Raw genomic sequence first — 18,979 nt, 5'->3', positions numbered from 1 at the left:
CCCACCCCTGCATGGGCAGGGACACCTCCCAGCAGCCCAGGCTGCTCCAAGCCCCATCCAACCTGCCCTTCAACACCCCCAGGGATGGGGCAGCCACAGCTTCCCTGGGCAACCTGGGCCAGGCTCTCCCCACCCTCCCAGCCCAGAATTTCTCCCTCCCATCTCAGCTTCAGCTCCCTCTGCCAGCTGGAAACCCTTCCCCCTGCTCCCATCCCTCCCTGCCCTTGTCCCAAGCCCCTCCCCAGCTTTCCTGGAGCCCCTTCAGGCACTGGAAGCTGCTCTCAGGTCTCCCTGGAGCCTTCTCTTCTCCAGGCTCAACACCCCAACTCTCCCAGCCTGGCTCCAGAGCTGCTCCAGCCCTCCCAGCATCTCTGGGGCCTCCTCTGGCCTCTCTCCAACAGCTCCGTGTCCTTCCTGTGCTGGGGACCCCAGAGCTGTTCCCAGCCCTGCAGGGGGGTCTCAGCAGAGCAGAGCAGAGGGGACAATCCCCTCCCTGGCCCTGCTGCTCACGCTGCTGGTGACACAGCCCAGGACACGGGTGGGTTCAGGGCTCCATCTCATGTTGAGCTTCTCATCCACCATCACCCCCAGGTCCTTCTCCTCAGGGCTGCTCTCAACTCATCTTCTTCCAGATGGTAGGAACGTCTTTTCTTCCTTACTGTTAGACCAAATTTCTTCCTGTTCCTCCTGTTTTTTCTTGGCAGGTGCCTCTTGAGCAAAACCACTTAGGAGTGGTGAATCAGCCCAGACCTTTGCAGAGCTTATGAACTGCCTGGGCTGCCTAAATTGGTTGTGTTGACAGATGTGTCCTTCCCCTAAGTGAATCTCCTGCCTGAAAAGAGCTGCAGCAAATGGAAAAAAGCCCCATAGCTGATCAGATTTGAAGTACTAAGCAGAGACAGGGAGAAGAGAGAAAGTGGAGGACCAAGAGGAAAAAGCCAGAGCTGGAGAATGTGCTCAAGTGAAGTATCACACCAGATGTTGATGGTCTGGGTTGTTAGATGGAGAGATAATGAAGCTTTTGGACAGGTGACAAAGCACTGAGAGAGCTGGCTGATGCACTGTGGAGCCCTGCAGGCTCCCTCCTCCTCTCACTTGGGTTCATGAGTCTTAAATCCAACAGAAGGAAGAAAGTCTAATCCCTTTGAAGCCTCTTTGAGAGGGGGGAGTTGAAGCCCAGGCACCTTGATTCTGTTCCCAATGTACAAAGGTCTGGTGGGTCATGATCAGCTAGTGGAGTGGATTGATTTGTTCACTTGGAGGCTTCACTGGTGAAAGGTCTGGAAAATAATTCCTATCAGGAGAGGCTGAGGGAACTGGGATTGTTTAGTTTGAAGAAGAGACTGAGGGGAAACCTCATCCCTGGTTACAAACACGTTCAGGGCAGTGTCAGGAGGAGGGAGCCAGGCTTTGTGCAGTGATGTCCAGTGACAGGACAAGGGGCAGTGGGTGCAAACTGGAGCACAGGAGGTTCCATGGGAATCTCAGGAAGAACTTCTTTGCTGTGAGAGTGCCAGAGCCCTGGGCCAGGCTGCCCAGAGAGGCTGTGGAGTCTCCTTCTCTGGAGACATTCCAACCCCCCTGGCCACGTTCCTGTGTGATGTGCTCTGGGTGCCCCTGCTCTGGCAGGGGGGGTGAGCTGGGGGAGCTTTCCAGGTCCCTTCCAACCCCTAGGATTCTATGATTCTATGACATTTGCTTAGATCCATCTTCTGTTCTTCTCCATCCCCTTTTGTGCATGTCCTGACTGAAGTGCTGCCAGGATCTGGGAGGGCTCAGTTTCCCTCCTCTTTCCTCTCCCCAGAGATCCCAGCCTCAAGCTGGGATGGCCTGCAGCAAGAAGCTGTTTCAAATGCTGATATTTCTGGGAAAGGCTTCCCTTTTCCACCAAGTGGAATTTTTCTGACAACATTTCTTCCTGCTCTAGCTTGATTTGTACTTATTTAATTACTACTAATGAATGAACAGGAGGGTCACTGTGTTCAGGAGGCAGAGAATGGGGAGGGTCTGTCCAGATGACTGAAAGCCATGAGTTCCCAGAGGCACTTGGACTTGAACAATAGCCCTCTTCTTCTTGGATGCCTGGCAATTCCAGTTTGTCTCCCCTGATGGCTTCTTCATTTCTAGCTGGGGAGCACAAGTTCTGCTGGGAGGAGCTCTCCAGCAGGAACATCTACCACCTCACGTGGCATCTTGTGGTCCTGGCTCAAGTGGTGGGGTTAGCAGAGGTGCTGGAGGGAGCAGAGGGAAAGCTGAGACTCCCTAACAGCCTTTGGACACACAGTTATGGTGAGAATCCTCCCTGGTCATGAGGGCTGGAGGTGGAACATGTTTCTATTCATGTTGGAGGAAAAAGACGTCCGGGTTGGAGGGTGGGGAGATATTCACACTATCTAGTTGTAGGTGTTGGAAGTGAGAAGATGGTTTCAGAGGCTCTTTATGTAGACAACAGAGAAGACCAGCTTCCTCCAGAGCAAGTTTTGATGTTCTAATCAAAACCTGTGTCTGGAGCAAAGTTCTAGCTGACTGTGCATAGAATCCCTGACTGGTTTGGGTTGGAAGAGACCCTAAAGATCATCTAGTTCCAACCCCCTGCATGGGCAGGGACACCTTCCAGCAGCCCAGGCTGCTCCAAGCCCCATCCAACCTGGCCTTCAACACTGCCAGGGATGGGGCAGCCACAGCTTCCCTGGGCAACCTGGGCCAGGCTCTCCCCACCCTCACAGCACAGAATTTCTCCCTCCCATCTCAGCTCCAGCTCCCTCTGCCAGCTGGAAACCCTTCCCCCTGCTCCCATCCCTCCCTGCCCTTGTCCCAAGCCCCTCCCCAGCTTTCCTGGAGCCCCTTCAGGCACTGGAAGCTGCTCTCAGGTCTCCCTGGAGCCTTCTCTTCTCCAGGCTGAACACCCCAGCTTTCCTAGCCTGGCTCCAGAGCTGCTCCAGCCCTCCCAGCATCTCTGGGGCCTCCTCTGGCCTCTCTCCAACAGCTCCATGTCCTTCCTGTGCTGAGGGCTCCAGAATTGGACACACTAAATTGTGTTGTTTCCTTTGAGTGGTCTCAGTGATGGCTTTAGTGTGAAGTTGTTCATATTTGCTGCCTTCTGGTCTTTTTTTTAAAGCAATCAGGAAGAGGAATCTGCTTTGTCGTGCATCTCATTTCCAAGCAATCACCCTCCCACCTCTGTTTTGAAGGCCCTCTAGGTGAAATCTTGCTTGCTCTGCTTTCAGCTGCTGTGGGAGAGCTTTGGGGACCTGCTGCCCCAGAGGGTTTGATGTGAGGGTCTGTGCAGTCCTCACAGTTGGGTGTGAATCAAAAGGAGGGGGACTGTAAGGAAAACCTGCCCCTTTCCATCCATGAGCTGCCATGATGACCTGTACTGGTGTGAAGTGGGGCTCCCAGTAGCATGACTACAATGGCACTTGACTTCCTGCACCAGAAGCCTTCTAGGGATGCAAAAAGTTGGAAGGGACCCAACTCCTGGCACGCTGGTGAGTGCTGGGCTGTTGTTTGCCATGAGCTGATCCACGTGGGCATGGAGCCCTAATCCACCCAGGACTGGCATTTCCTCTTACCTATTCCCAGTTCAAAGCAGGCTCCTGTCTTTCCAGTTCATGTGGAAACTCAACATTGCTTCTGGGTGCCAGAGAGGATGCTGGAGGTGGGGGGTTGGCTTTAGAGGAGCTCCTGCAGGTTTTATCCCAAGGCCAGGAGGTGTAGGTGCATCCCAAGGATGCAAGTCCTGCTGCTCCTTGGGGGTGAGCTGACTGGGGTCTCCAGAGGCCATTGCAGGTGGGGTAGGACATTTCAGGACCAGTCTTGACTTGGGGTGACTCTAGCAACTTCAGTGAAGCAAAATATTGATGCTTTGCTTCATTCTGGCTCTAATCTTGGCTTTTCTGGGCCCATCTGGCTCCACAGGAGGAGCAAAGGAGCTCATGGCACAGCATTTTGGTGATCTTTGGGTATATACTTGGCAGCAAATAAGCCATTTCAAGTGTCCTCACATGTTGTGCCCCTCTTTTCTGCCTGCATGCCCCAGTCAGGGCTTGGGACATGTTGTCTGACAGAGCCAGCTTAATTCTAAAACCATCCAAACCTAAGGAGGAGGGTTCAGGGTAAATGATTTGTATAGATATATATTTGTATAGATAAATACTTGTATATTTGTATTTGATAGTGACTTCTAATCACTGGATTCTCATCCTGGGCAACCTTGACTTTAAGGTCTTGAATGTTCCTTCTCTGTTCTGAACCCAAATCACACTCTTGTTTAGATCCTGATGCTGTGATGATCTGCTTTTTTTTTTGGGGGGGGGGCAATTTGGTGATCTAAAGGCTTAATAAGGGTTCATCAAGTAAATGATCAAATGGGCAGAGTCTGACCCAGGCTTGAGTTGTGCTCATGATCCAGGGGGGATCATGACTGGGGCAGACAAATGCCTGTTAGGTCTGTGTGGGGCAGGTGGTGGCAGAGGATCAGCTTCCAGAGGCAGCCAGGATGCTAAAGGAACTCCTTAAAAGCCATGGATTTGTTGGCTGAAGAGTTTCTTTGGTTTAAAAATGGTATCTCACTAAGAGATGTGATGATCCAAGGGCTGGAGCAGCTCTGCTCTGGAGCCAGGCTGGGAGAGTTGGGGTGTTCAGCCTGGAGAAGAGAAGGCTCCAGGGAGAGCTGAGAGCAGCTTCCAGTGCCTGAAGGGGCTCCAGGAAAGCTGGGGAGGGGCTTGGGACAAGGGCAGGGAGGGATGGGAGCAGGGGGAATGGAAGAAGGGAGACTTGGTTTAGACATTAGGAAGAAATTCTTGTCTGTGAGGGTGGGGAGAACCTGTGAAACATGTTAACCCTTCAACAGCTTGACTGAGGTTTCACAAAATCAGCCAAGCAAATAGATCTGGCAAGTGCACCATCAAGGACAGACCAAAAATAGCTTGTGATGAGTTTGACACTAACTGCCCTACTTGCATATAAACCAGGTGGGGAGAAAAACACCAAAATATGAAAAAAAAGAAGCCTAAATGTTCCAAAATGTTTTTCTTGGCTTGTTTCTCCAACAGCTTTATAGCATAATGACCTTTGGAGAACACAGGGATGATTTTTTTGGTAGCAATGTTGCTCCTCAGCACTTGAGATGCTTCAAACCTCACTTGTCTTTCAAAAAGCTGCCCAGTCACCTGGCTCAGGTGCAAGGAGATGTTAGACCCAAGTGTAGAGAGAAAAACCAGCAAACAATTGGGAAGGTGGGATTTGAGAGCTTGGAGATCTGCAGACTGGAAGGCATCCAGGAGAAAACAGTCATAGTCTGTTGAAAAGGTTAGCAAGTGTCCTGGAGAGCTTTGGTGGGATGGAGTGGAGGTGTGAGTGGGTTTTGGGGTTTATATAATCCAGATGTGGCATGATGGGTGGGCGTGGAAGTTCTGGGTTGGAAAGGGTTGGTTTGGCTGTGCAGCAGTGGTTGGTGTGGAGGTGGAGAGATGTTTTGGCCTTGCTGCTGCTTCTGGGGCTGGGGAAGGCTGGTGTTGGCTGTGGAGCTGACCTGGATCATAGAGTTATGGAAGGGTTTGGGTTGGAAGGGACCTTTAAAGCTCATCCAGTCCAACCCCTGCAGTGAGCAGGGACATCTGCAACTAGATCAGGTTGCTCAGAGCCCCATCCAACCTGACCTTCAATGTTTGCAGGGATGGGGCATCTCCCACCTCACTGGGCAACCTGTTGCAGTGTTTCACCACCCTCAGTGGAAAAGAACTCTTCCCAGATGCTGTGGCTGGAATCCTGCTACCAGAGGTGGGCTGTTTAGAGGGAAAACTGTTCCAGCCTCAGTGCTTTCCCTCCAGGAGCTCACCTGTGCATGGAGGAGCAGATCTGTGCATGAGGTGGGAGATGGTAGTGTCTAAACTCATGGCAGAACAGTCTGACCCCATGGTTTTGGATGATCTCATGGTCCCTTGGTACCTTCTTCTGGTCCCTTTTTGCCCCATTTATCTGGAACACATGAAGCCCCAGGTGGGAATGAAGCCCCTGGTGCTGCTGAGGTTTGATTGAAGTTTCCTAACAAACTTGAGCTGTGGTGAAGTTTGAACTGAAGTTCCAACCCCTGGCCAAGAATTGGGATGTTTTTTTTAGCAGCAAACATCATTCTTGGAGCAGCAAAAAGCTGAAATGATTCCAAACCCTTTTTATTGCTTGCTTTTTTTTCCTTTTAATGAGATGAAACATCCAAGGAAGAGCTGGATCACAAGATTGGTATCCAGGGTGATGCATGAGGAAACAGCTTCAGCCTTTCAGATGGAAAGGGAAGGCAGGGAAGAGCTGTGTCTCATCAATCACCACATTGGTGATGTTATTTTGCTGAATTGAAAAGCCATGAGACAGTTGAGTAGAGAAAAAAAGGGCATTTTCCAAAGAGGTGAAGAGGCTCAAGGGTCCAGGAGGAAATTACAGCAGTGGTGTTGCTCACACACCTTCTATGTTTTCATCCTTTCTTGCTCCTTCTGGGATGAGAGGATTAATTGGAATCATTTCCATAAGTAATTGATTTCAGTGTTTTCTTCCCAACAAATTGGATGCAGGTTGAAAAGGAAACATGTGTGGATTATTTACAGCCTGCAGAGGAGAACCCAGCAAGGAGTACATGGGAATGGGGCTGGTTAGGGACAGTTTTCTTGCAACTCTGTGCTCTTCGTGGGTGTCCATGTGGTTCAGGATTTGTCCCAGGTTGTTGGAGTGGGGAATTGAACAGATCTTTTAGGGTTTGTTTGGTTTTCATTGCTTTTTGTTGGGGGTGGGGGGAGTGAATCCATGGAAACCTTCACCCAAATGGAATGTTGGGGAAAGTCTCTTTTCATCTGATGCTCATGTGGTCTCTCCTCCTGTTTGCAAAGCACTCACAGGGGGGGTTGTGGTGGGAAGAAGTGTTGGATCTGAGTGCCCTGGGGGAAGGAGGAAGGGTTCATGTGTCTGTGTAGCTGTGGCAGCCCCAACCTGCTGCTTGGTCCTTGTTGGGTGGTAACTGCCCAGTCATTTAGGCTGAACCCAGGAGGGAGGAAGATGCCAAGTTGCATCTCTCACCTGTGAATGGAAAAGTTAAACAGTTGCCTCAAAAAATGCAAAAAAACCTAACCCAACCCCAAATCCCAACCCAACAAAATAACCCAGCTCATCTCACATTCCCTGGGAGGTGGAGAAATGGTGTCCCAGCCCTACAGAAAATAAGATGGAACCATCTAAGTGACCCTGCTGCCCAGAGCTGGGGACCAGGGTTGCATTTCCCACCTCCCCTGGGGGATAAAACTCTGAAATCTGCCCGTGGAAGGGTCCAGTTCCTCCATTCAACCTCAACAGCTTCTGGATGAGGTGTGGGACAGGCTGGGGCACTGGCCTTGAAATGGGCTGATATTGACACTGACTTTTCTTTCCATCCTCAGTGGGAGCGACTTTGGTTCCTCATCCTCACCTCATCCTTCTTCCTGACCCTGGTGTGGTTTTACTTCTGGTGGGAAGTTCACAATGACTACAATGAAATCAACTGGTGAGTAGTTTCTCTGTTGCAGGGAGGGGGAACCCTTCACAAATTTGGCTGCCATGGTTCAGGTGTCCCTGAGAGCTTTGGACACTGGGTTGGATGCGTTGGAGTCATAGGGTCATGGAATGGTTTGGGTTGGAAGGGACCTTAGACATCATCTAGTTCCAACCCCCTGCATGGGCAGGGACACCTCCCAGCAGCCCAGGCTGCTCCAAGCCCCATCCAACCTGCCCTTCAACACTGCCAGGGATGGGGCAGCCACAGCTTCTCTGGGCAACCTGGGCCAGGCTCTCCCCACCCTCACAGCACAGAATTTCTCCCTCCCATCTCAGCTCCAGCTCCCTCTGCCAGCTGGAAACCCTTCCCCCTGCTCCCATCCCTCCCTGCCCTTGTCCCAAGCCCCTCCCCAGCTTTCCTGGAGCCCCTTCAGGCACTGGAAGCTGCTCTCAGCTCTCCCTGGAGCCTTCTCTTCTCCAGGCTGAACACCCCACCTCTCCCAGCCTGGCTCCAGAGCTGCTCCAGCCCTCCCAGCATCTCCTTTACCTCCTCTGGCCTCTCTCCAACAGCTCCATGTCCCTCTGGTGTTGGGGGTTCCAGAACTGGACACAGTGCTCCAGTTGGGGTATAATGAGAGAGTCCTTCACATGATCTTATAAATAACAGTGATGGTGGGAAGTGAGACTGAAGGAGACCTTCTTCTCTCTGCCTTCACTGGTAGCTAGAAGGTGTCCCCACTTCTCCCTGGCATGGCTGCAATGAGCTGGGGGTGGCTGAGCTCCCTGCTGCACAGCACCAAGCACAAAAGTGGTGCTCAAGTCATGGAGAAGCTTTTTGCTTGATTTTGTTTTGGTTTGTTTGGCTGGTTTGGGAAGTAGCAGAGCAGTTTGGCTTCAGCTTTCCACAAAAATTCAGCCTGAAGCAGATACAGGGGTGGAAAACTTGGCAAATTGGAAGGAACTGAACCCAAGCTTTCCAGTGGGATGTGCTGGGGAGTTGGGAGTCTGGCCAGCTCCCTCCAGTGCTAGAAATTATTCCCCCTTTTACAACCTCAGCAGCATCTTAAAGCATTTGGACGGTGATGGTACCTTGGACTGTCTTCTAACCAAACTGTTTTGACATCATCCTCTTGTCCAAGAGAATAAGTAAACTGCATTTAAAAACCCAGTGGGTAGTGGATCCCTGAAATAAATTCCCTGCTTTGGATGCTGAAGTTGTGGGAGGCAGGGAGGGTGTTTTCTAACTCTGCCGTGTCTCCTCTGAGAATTGAAACCATCACTGGTGCTCTTAGGTATTTACAGTAGTAGCATTTAAAAAAGAACACCCTTTTTTAAAGGGTATTTTGGAACTCCTCTTCCAGTTTGTACCTTCAGTAAAGGATGTGAAGGCTCCTGCTCCACTCCAGTGTAAAACCAAGGCTGTCTTAGCTCCAAGTTGAGAAAGAGCTCAAAAAACATTACAATCAGGCAGTGAAGCAGAGCCCTAGCAGTGCCCTGAGTGGGCAGGGCAGACATGGCACTGCAGGGTGTCCCACAGAGTGAGCAAGAAATGGCAGGAGATCATGGAATCCTAAAAGCACAGACTGGTTTGGGTTGGAAAGGAACTTAAAGATAATTTATTTCCAACCCCCTGCCATGGGCATGGGCACCTCCCACCAGCCCAAGGTTGCTCTGAGCCCCATTCAACCTGGTCTTGAACACAACCTGGCATTGCACAGGGTGCTGGGAGCAATTCTGGATGGACAGCACTGGGAAAACAAGCCCTGTTGTGCAGAGCAGTCGTGGGAGAGGCTCTTGGGATGCCAACCAGGATCTGTGCAGGTGCTGCCACTCAGGACTGACAAGGGGTCAGTGCTTTGTGCTGTGACCCCAGTTAGAGCCCTGCTCCTCACACTGGCACCAGAGGTTGAGGAGATCAGCAGGGTTGCTGCAAAACAGCCTGAAATGCTGTGGCAAAGCTGGGAGAGGGAGGATGAGAACATGGGGTGAGGTTTCAATGACAGCCACGCTGGTTCCAGGCAGAGAGGAAACCATTTCTACTGGGTCCATTCAGGCTGAGCCTGCTCCTCTTCTCTTCCAGACCTGTGGGCTCCATCAAAACAGACCAGTTTCCAGCCAGGCAGGGGGTAAAGGAGATAAAAGCTTTATTTTGGTCCTGACAGAGCTGTGAGCCTGTTGCTGATGAGATCCAGGGGGGGGTCTGGTTCTTAGAAACCTTATCTTGGATACTTGTTCCTGGTGCCTTCCTCTCTGCTCCACTGGCTCTGCAAGCCCTGGTTTCTCTCAGACTAGAAGAAGGGGCTGTTTGGGGGCAAATGTCCATCTCTGCACAGGGCACAGCCCAGCAAGCTGCTGGCAGAAGCTCCCTGGAGGAGCTGGGACTACGAACTGCTCTCACATGGGTGTGATGAGCTGCTGGGCCTTGGTTTTGCTCCACAAAGCTCATCCCTGTGAGCAGCCCTTCCTCACATTCTGTGCAGGCAACTCCATGGAACTTCTTCTGGCCCAGAAGTTCACCACAGTGGGAGAAGAAAGACTAGGGGCATCTGTCCAGCCAGCCCCTCAAAGGAGGACTCTTACCAGTACCAGATCAGGTTGACTGAAGTCTTGAAACCCCAAGGATGAAGATTTTTCCCCTTTCTGGGACTTCTTCCAGCACTGCACCAGCCTCTCTGAGGAGAAGGTTTTCTAACTCAAACCTTTAGAGGCCATTTCCTCCTGTAACAGTGTCTGTCACTCCTGAAGAGCTTGGATTCATCATCTTCAGTCTGTCAGGCAGCCTGGGCAGCAACTGGATCATCTCTGAGCTTCTCCTCTGAGAGACTAAAGCCCAGCTTCCTCCAGCTTTCCTAGGAAACTCTGATACCCAGATGCCTCACCATCTTGGTTTGGTAGTTCTCCATGGAAGACTTTACACATCCTTCTTGAACTGAGAGGCTCCAACCAGGGCCCTGTTGTGCTGGTGCCACCTCACAGCACTGAGCAGAAGGGTGAGCAACTTCCTTTGGTCTAGTGGTGACACTTCTCTTAATGGAACCCAGGAGTCTGACTTACTCACAATGGAGGTTGGGGCTGGACTTGATGATCTTCAGAGGTCCCTTCCAACCCCTGACATTCTGGGATTCTGAGGTGCCCTGGTGGCTCATTCAGCCTCATGTCCTCCATAATCTCAGGTCCTTCTTGGTGAGGTTATTGGCATCATGATGTGAAGTCTCATATTCTATCTGAAAGTACAACGCACTGCAATCCCTCTGTTATGTGGCTTTATCTTTTTTTTTTTCAGCTAAAATGGTCCTTGGAAGCTGAATTCATAGAATTATAGAGTAATTTTGATTGGAAAAGCCCTTTCAGATCATCACATCCAACCCTTCCCCCAGCCCTGCCAAGGCCACCCCTGCCCCGTGTCCCTCAGCACCATCTCCAGGGCTTGGAACCCCCCCCAGGGATGGGGCCTCCCCCCCTGCCCTGGGCAGCCTGGGCCAGGCCCTGACAACCCTTGCCAGGGAGAAATTGTTCCCCAGATCCAACCTCAACCTCCCCTGGCACAACTTGAGGCCGTTCCCTCTTGTCCTGTCGCTTGTTCCTGGGGAGCAGAGCCCGACCCCCCTGGCTCCAACCTCCTCTCAGCAGCTGCAGAGCCAGCAGGTCTCCCCTCAGCCTCCTTTGCTCCAGGCTGGACACCCCCAGCTCCCTCAGCTGCTCCTCACAAGTTCTCCAGCCCCTTCTCCTTCTGCTCCAGCCCCTTCCCCAGCTCCCTTGCCCTTCCCTGGACACGCTCCAGCCCCTCCATGTCCTTCTTGTCCTGAGGGGCCCAAAACTGACCCCAGGATTGGAGGTGTCTCCTCCCCAGTGCCCAGCACAGGGACATGATCCCTCTCTTGCTCTTGCTGCCCACCCCAGCGCTGACACAAGCCAGGATGCTGGTGCCCTTCTTGGCCACCTGGGCACACGCTGGCTCATGTTCAAGCCCCTGTCAATCAACACCCTGTTTCCACCAGGCACTTTCCAGCTATTCTTCCCCAAGCCTGGAGTGTTGCCTGGGGTTGGTGTGACCCAAGTGCAGGACCTGGCACTTGGCCTTGCTGAGCCTTGTACAACTGGCCATGGCCCATGGATCCAGCCAGTCCAGGTCCCTCTGCAGAGCCTTCCCACCCTCAGGCAGATCAGCTCTCCTACCCAGTTTGGTGTCCTTTGCAAACTTCCTAAGGTTCCTTCCATCCCCTCCTCCAGATCACTGACATGAAACACAACTGGCCCCACCACTGAGCCCTGGGAGCCACCACTTGTCCTTGGCCACCAACTGGAATGAACTCCATTCACCACAACCCTTTGGGCCTGGCCCCCCAGGCAGCTTTTTCCCCAGCAAAATGGACACCAACCCAAGCCACGAGCAGCCAGTTTCTCCAATTCATTAGGATGGTCTTTGTTTCTTAACCCAGCTGGGCAGAAACCTGCTAAGTGCTGCTGAGCAGCTGCCAGGGGCGAGTGAAGAAGTAGCAGAAACCTAGAGATGAGGGATGCAAACCCTGCCTGTGGAGCAGGCAGCATGTTCAGGCTCCAGTGGATGCAGATAGATCTCTGCCAAACCAACCTGCCCATATGAAGTGGTGGCAGTGGTGGGGTTTGCCTCCAACTAATGTGCTGATTTGGCCTTTAAACTCCTCAAGACTTCAGGGACTCTTTTGGGATTGAAATGGGCTTTAAAAAGGCAAAATTATAACCTGGTATCATTTTTTTTTCTGCAGGCTTTTAACCTTCTTCTCTCAGGCTGAATGTGCAATGAGGTCCTTGTCAGGGAAAGGGCTTTGTGGCTTTTGCATTTAGTTTTAATTCATTTTATTTTAAATGGATTGCTTTGGGCATTGTTTTTTTATAGTGGTGTCTACACTTCATTGCATCACAGCAGAGATCTCCAGTGATGCTCTGCAGCTGGAAAGCTCAGTGCTGATCCATGAAGGGTGTGGGAGACACTTTAACTGGTGGACCTGGCTGTGTTCCCTCTGGAGCAGGACTGGAAATGCAAGGCTGTGTAGGAGATTCTTTCTTCCTTACTTTCTGGGGAAGGCCCCTGTGTTCATCACTACCATGGAAACAGCATTTTCAACCAGTCATTTGCACTGAAGACCTGACACTTGAAGGGCCATCAGAGCAAAAGAAGTACAGAAGCTGAGCTAAGGAAGCTCGTGGTGGTGGCATCAGCAAAGGCTTGAGAGGGAGATCTCTTTTCTTTCTTCCCTCTTCTTTTATTGACATCATGTCTGAGTCCCTCCAGATCCCTTTTGTTACAGCTCTTTGAACCCTTTAGCAGAACCTGGACATGGGTTATTATAGCTTGTTGAGCTCCAGGATTTGGTCTCCAGATCCTCCACGGGAGCTTTACTGCTAGACATAATAGATGTGACAGTTGCTAGAGCAGAGTTTGTGGCTGATGAATGATGCTGGATTTCAGTGGTGGGGAGGAGGTTGAGTCTCTCTCCTGCTTGCCCTGCAGCATTTGTGCTTGTTGTCACCAAAAAAAGGAACAGAGAACCCTGTGGGTTTGCCTTGGGCAGCTCATTGGATGAGCTGATGAGTAGGTGCATCTTCCACCCCATAACCATCTTGTCTTTGCTGTACCAGAGGATTTCTATAGAGATAAAGTTACCCCCAACTTGAGTCAACCCAGTGAAGTGTTTTTTTCTGAAAATCCATTCAAAAAAATATCATCCAGGTCAGACTTGAGCTCTCAGGAGCTGCAGGTAGGGTTCCAGGATTTGGCTGCTGCTCTCCTGGTGGGAAGCACCCTGGGTGTCCTGCATTTCTTGCCAGGGAAGGGAGTGGACTGCGTCTTGTGTCTTGCTGTGGTTTTGCTGGGATCATAGAATCACAGAACCACTCAGGTTGGAAAAGCCCCTTGGGATCACCCAGTCCAACCATCATCCCTACTCTGCAAAGTAGAGTTGCCCTTGTTCCCAAGGAATATTCTTCTGAAAACTCAAGTTCTGGTCCTGTATGACTTCTTTACTTCCCCCCCCAAAAATAACACTGTTGCTGTGTTTAATGTAATGATCTGATTCCTCTTTGCAGACTTAATTTCCAATGAAAGATCAAAGCAAAAACATTGGATTTTGCTTCAGAGTGACTTGTTCTTTTTCCTCCCTCTTGTCTGCACAGTGGGAAGGGAAAGGTCCCTTTTCTAAGGTTTACCTGATTCTAGTGAAGTTGCTGTGATGTTGAATCTCTCCTTCATCTTTCCTTTGTGCTTGTCTTTCAGGTTTTTATATAATCAAATGGGATATTGGAGTGACTGGTCCATTCCAATACTCGTAACAACTGCTGCTGGTTTTACATACATTACAGTGTTACTGGTGAGTGGAATCAAATGACACCTCCTAAAAGTCTGGGTTTGTTTTCAAAAGGTCATGAACTTCTCTGTCCACCTTGTGACTCAAGTAATTTTCCTTTCAGAAGTGATTTCTCTCTCCCTCTCTGAACCTGGAGTTGCCTAAAGTAAATGGAAAGTGCAAATAAAGTGTGGTCTTTGACCTCAAATAATCAACAGGAAAGGATAGAACCATAGAATCAGAATCTCTTTGGTTGGAAAATACCTTTAGGATCACCCAGCCCAACCCTTCCCCCAGCCCTGCCCAGGCCACCCCTGCCCCGTGTCCCTCAGCACCATCTCCAGGGCTTGGAAACCCCTCCAGGGATGGGGACTCCCCCCCTGCCCTGGGCAGCCTGGGCCAGGCCCTGACAACCCTTGCCAGGGAGAAATTGTTCCCCAGATCCAACCTCAACCTCCCCTGGCACAACTTGAGGCCGTTCCCTCTTGTCCTGTCGCTTGTTCCTGGGCAGCAGAGACTTGGGAGAGGAGAAACACAGCTCCTGTGCCCCTTAGTGTGTCCCATTTTCCACTCAGGTCTCCCTGTCAGCCACAAGCACCAATTGCTTCCCCTCATCCCAGGTTGCTGGGATCTCCAAGGAGGTGTCCATTGAGGTACCTGTCCCCAGGTAGCTGAGGTCTCAGGAGTTGTGCACCCATGGACCAGATTTGCCAGCTCCTTGTCTCTTGGAGGTCAAAGCCTTTTCCCTCCACATCCTTGACTTTGGAGAAGATCTGTCTGTACAACCAGGCTAGATGTGTCTGCTGGACCATCCCCACCCCAATCCTGCTTTCTGCCCAGGCCTGTTGGGTGATCTTTTGGGGTGCTGTGGCCCTGCACTTGCAAACACTTGATGGTTGTGATGTGCCCTTGTCTGACTCTTGATTTCTTCCTCCCAGATACTGGCACTATGTCACATAGCTGTGGGACAGCAAATGAACCTGCACTGGCTTCACAAGGTAAACAGCTCTTCTCAGCTTGGAAAGGGGCAGGGTGTCAGGAACACAGGACTTTCTGGACTGGGTGGTGTGTCTGGTACTTGCTTTTGTGGTGTTCTTGGGAAAAGCATAAACTTTAGATGCATGTGGTGCACGTGCCCTCATCTCAGAGAACTGAACAACTTGTGGAATTGGGGAGGTCAAATCCTGGGGAGAGAGACTTCAGGGAAATGTTTTGGGGTCCCTGCTGACAGAGAGTCCAAATTTGGAGACTGAGAAATGCCAGGTTGTTAGAGCAGCCTGGCTTTGGTCTTGGCTTAGTGAGGTACCTCATCATCATAGAGTGCTTTGGGTTGGAAGGAACTTTAAAGCCCATCCAGTTCCAACCCCCTGCATGGGCAGGGACACCTCCCAGCAGCCCAGGCTGCTCCAAGCCCCATCCAACCTGCCCTTCAACACCCCCAGGGATGGGGCAGCCACAGCAGGCCCTGACAACCCTTGCCAGGGAGAAATTGTTCCCCAGATCCAACCTCAACCTCCCCTGGCACAACTTGAGGCCGTTCCCTCTTGTCCTGTCGCTTGTTCCTGGGCAGCAGAGACTTGGGAGAGGAGAAACACAGCTCCTGTGCCCCTTAGTGTGTCCCATTTTCCACTCAGGTCTCCCTGTCAGCCACAAGCACCAATTGCTTCCCCTCATCCCAGGTTGCTGGGATCTCCAAGGAGGTGTCCATTGAGGTACCTGTCCCCAGGTAGCTGAGGTCTCAGGAGTTGTGCACCCATGGACCAGATTTGCCAGCTCCTTGTCTCTTGGAGGTCAAAGCCTTTTCCCTCCACATCCTTGACTTTGGAGAAGATCTGTCTGTACAACCAGGCTAGATGTGTCTGCTGGACCATCCCCACCCCAATCCTGCTTTCTGCCCAGGCCTGTTGGGTGATCTTTTGGGGTGCTGTGGCCCTGCACTTGCAAACACTTGATGGTTGTGATGTGCCCTTGTCTGACTCTTGATTTCTTCCTCCCAGATACTGGCACTATGTCACATAGCTGTGGGACAGCAAATGAACCTGCACTGGCTTCACAAGGTAAACAGCTCTTCTCAGCTTGGAAAGGGGCAGGGTGTCAGGAACACAGGACTTTCTGGACTGGGTGGTGTGTCTGGTACTTGCTTTTGTGGTGTTCTTGGGAAAAGCATAAACTTTAGATGCATGTGGTGCACGTGCCCTCATCTCAGAGAACTGAACAACTTGTGGAATTGGGGAGGTCAAATCCTGGGGAGAGAGACTTCAGGGAAATGTTTTGGGGTCCCTGCTGACAGAGAGTCCAAATTTGGAGACTGAGAAATGCCAGGTTGTTAGAGCAGCCTGGCTTTGGTCTTGGCTCAGTGAGGTACCTCATCATCATAGAGTGCTTTGGGTTGGAAGGAACTTTAAAGCCCATCCAGTTCCAACCCCCTCCATGGGCAGGGACACCTCCCAGCAGCCCAGGCTGCTCCAAGCCCCATCCAACCTGTCCTTCAACACTGCCAGGGATGGGGCAGCCACAGCTTCTCTGAGCAACCTGGGCCAGGCTCTCCCCACCCTCACAGCACAGAATTTCTCCCTCCCATCTCAGCTCCAGCTCCCTCTTCCAGCTGGAAACCCTTCCCCCTGCTCCCATCCCTCCCTGCCCTTGTCCCAAGTCCCTCCCCAGCTTTCCTGGAGCCCCTTCAGGCCCTGGAAGCTGCTCTCAGCTCTCCCTGGAGCCTTCTCTTCTCCAGGCTGAACACCCCAACTCTCCCAGCCTGTCTTATGAACCTCCCTGGTGCTCTTTTTGTGCTGAACCCAACCCTGGAGGAGGGGCTGAGCAGATGTGAAACTGTTCAGGCTGTGCATGGAGGAAGGAACAGTGGAAAAACCTTGGGAGGTGACACAGGAGTTAGAACTGAGGGTGATCAATGGGCAGGTTGGGGTTTGCTAGAACCCAAGGAGGCCCTGATTGGTATGTAAAACAGTTTGAAAAATCCTTGCTGTGAAATGTGAGAGATGTAGATCTGGTGTTTGGAGCACAGAAGGGGAGATGAAGGGTGTGCAACAAGCTGGGGGAGAGACAGTGCCAAGGAAAATGCCTTGGCAGGATTCAGTTGTAACTGGCAACGTGCTGGTAGGTAATTAAGGGATCAGTCTGGAACCTCCCAATACAAAACTCCTCCTGAAACTGGTTGTTCTGACTTGACAAGGTCCTGCAGGATCAGAGCCTGAACAGATGAACCACCCCCAGGAGAGGGAGAGCACAGACCTCCCAGCCCTCTCTTTTTTTGTTTCCTAGAAGTGATGGTTCCTTGGGAGGAGGGGCTGGAAGGCAAAAGGGGGTGGGGGCTGCCTGGCTGCTGCTGGAAAAGAAATTGTGGGTTCTTGGGTTTGACATATGGTTCTTCATCACAGGAAATGGTATTTTTCAGACATGCTCCAGGTGGTGGGTGGGTTTGGATGGGTAGGTTCAGAAGAGGAATGTGTTGGTGGAGATCGGTTAGTTCTTGCCTACAGAAACCCACCTTCCTCCCAGAAACCTTTCATTATAACTTAAATCACAGAATCATTAAATGGTTGGGTTTGGAGATCATCTGGAGATCACCCAGTCCAACCCCTGCCAGAGCAGGATCCCCCAGAGCAGATCCCACAGGAACACATCCAGGTGGGGTTGGGATGTCCCCAGGGATGGAGACTCCACAGCCTCCCTGGGCAGCCTGTCCCAGGGCTCTGCCACCCTCACAGGCAAGAACTATTTTCTCCCATTCAGGTCAAACCTCCTGTGCTCCAGTTTGTGCCCATTGCCCCCTGTCCTGTCCCTGGATGTGCTGCTCTGTCTCTCTCCTCCCCTCCCCACATCTCCCTCAGCTTCCTGTTGAGGTTGAGATAGGAGATGGGAAAGAAAATTAATATCCTTCTCTGCAACTGTGCTGAATTACCTTCAAATATAGATTAAAGCATGTGGCAAAGGCTGGCATGTGCAAATAGCATGATTCCTTCCAATTTCCTTCTGTAATCCTCCAAAAAAAGAGCTGAGGATCATAAGCCAAGTTGGAGATGCGTGAGGGAGCATAAGAAGCAAGAAATCAGAGCTGATGGGAGGAAAAAGTGAGGTTATTATAGAATCACAGACTGGTTTGGGTTGGAAGGGACCTTAAAGATAATAGTTCCAATCCCTTGCCATGGGCAGGGACATCTTCTACTGGACCAGGTTGCTCCAAGCCCCATCCAAGTTGTAGATACACTTGTGTCCTGACACCTCTGTGCTGCACAGGGCAGCAACATCAAGGACAACTAGGGGTGTTCTGAAGAACCTAGTTGTCAGAGTCTTCTCTTGCTGCTGGCTTGGGATACAGATCAGTTTTGGGGGATATAAAATGGATGAGAAGTACATTTGTGGGGCAGTGTTATGCCCTGGCAGGTGACCCAGAGGTGTGACAACAGGATGGGGCAGCAGAACAACTGCTGCATGCAGAGCCCCATGGCAGGGTGTCCACTCCCAGTGCTGGGTCCTTCAATAATGGGGAGTCCTTCATGAGAGAAAACCTGGAAATAGTATAGCTTGCCCTCCTAGGTAGCCAGGAGGTTTACAAATATGTGAAGGGTGAGTGTCAGGAGGATGGAGTTAAGTTTTATTCAGTGATGTCCAGTGACAGGACAAGGGGCAGTGGGTGCAAACTGGAGCACAGGAGGTTCCATGGGAATCTCAGGAAGAACTTCTTTGCTGTGAGGGTGACAGAGCCCTGGGCCAGGCTGCCCAGAGAGGCTGTGGAGTCTCCTTCTCTGGAGACATTCCAACCCCCCTGGCCACGTTCCTGTGTGATGTGCTCTGGGTGCCCCTGCTCTGGCAGGGGGGTTGGGCTGGGGGAGCTTTCCAGGTCCCTTCCAACCCCTGAGATCCTGTGATTGATTCTGTGAGGTGCATTTTCAATAGACAAGTGAATCCCATCCTTCCTTGGATGGGCACAAGTGGGTTGGTGAGGGTTGCTGTCCTATAGACACCTCAGGCTGTTGGAAGGTCTGTCTGGGCACCCAGGAGAGGAAAACAGGTGGGAATTGAGGGTTAAACTAGAAAAAGAAACCCTGTCCTTGCATATAAAAATGATTTATGTACATTTTGCTAATGGGGGGGGGGGGGGGTTTCTCCCATTTTTAGGTTTT

The 18,979-nt window shown here is 51.4% G+C and overlaps 1 protein-coding gene across 1 annotated transcript in view; it reads left to right on the top strand.

Moving 5' to 3' along the window:
- Positions 1-18,979, top strand: part of GDPD5 (glycerophosphodiester phosphodiesterase domain containing 5) — a 122,675-nt gene that overhangs the window by 63,725 nt on the left and 39,971 nt on the right. The window contains exons 3-5 of the mRNA XM_010007188.1: positions 7,422-7,525; positions 13,769-13,862; positions 14,777-14,836. Coding sequence (XP_010005490.1) covers positions 7,422-7,525; positions 13,769-13,862; positions 14,777-14,836 — 258 coding nt within the window. The remainder of the gene's footprint in view (positions 1-7,421; positions 7,526-13,768; positions 13,863-14,776; positions 14,837-18,979) is intronic.

The sequence above is a fragment of the Chaetura pelagica genome, unplaced genomic scaffold (assembly GCF_000747805.2).
Source record: "Chaetura pelagica isolate M959 unplaced genomic scaffold, ChaPel_1.0 scaffold430, whole genome shotgun sequence".
NCBI lineage: Eukaryota > Metazoa > Chordata > Aves > Apodiformes > Apodidae > Chaetura > Chaetura pelagica.
Note: the sequence above shows the minus strand (reverse complement) of the source record. Positions and strands in the feature narration are given on the sequence as shown.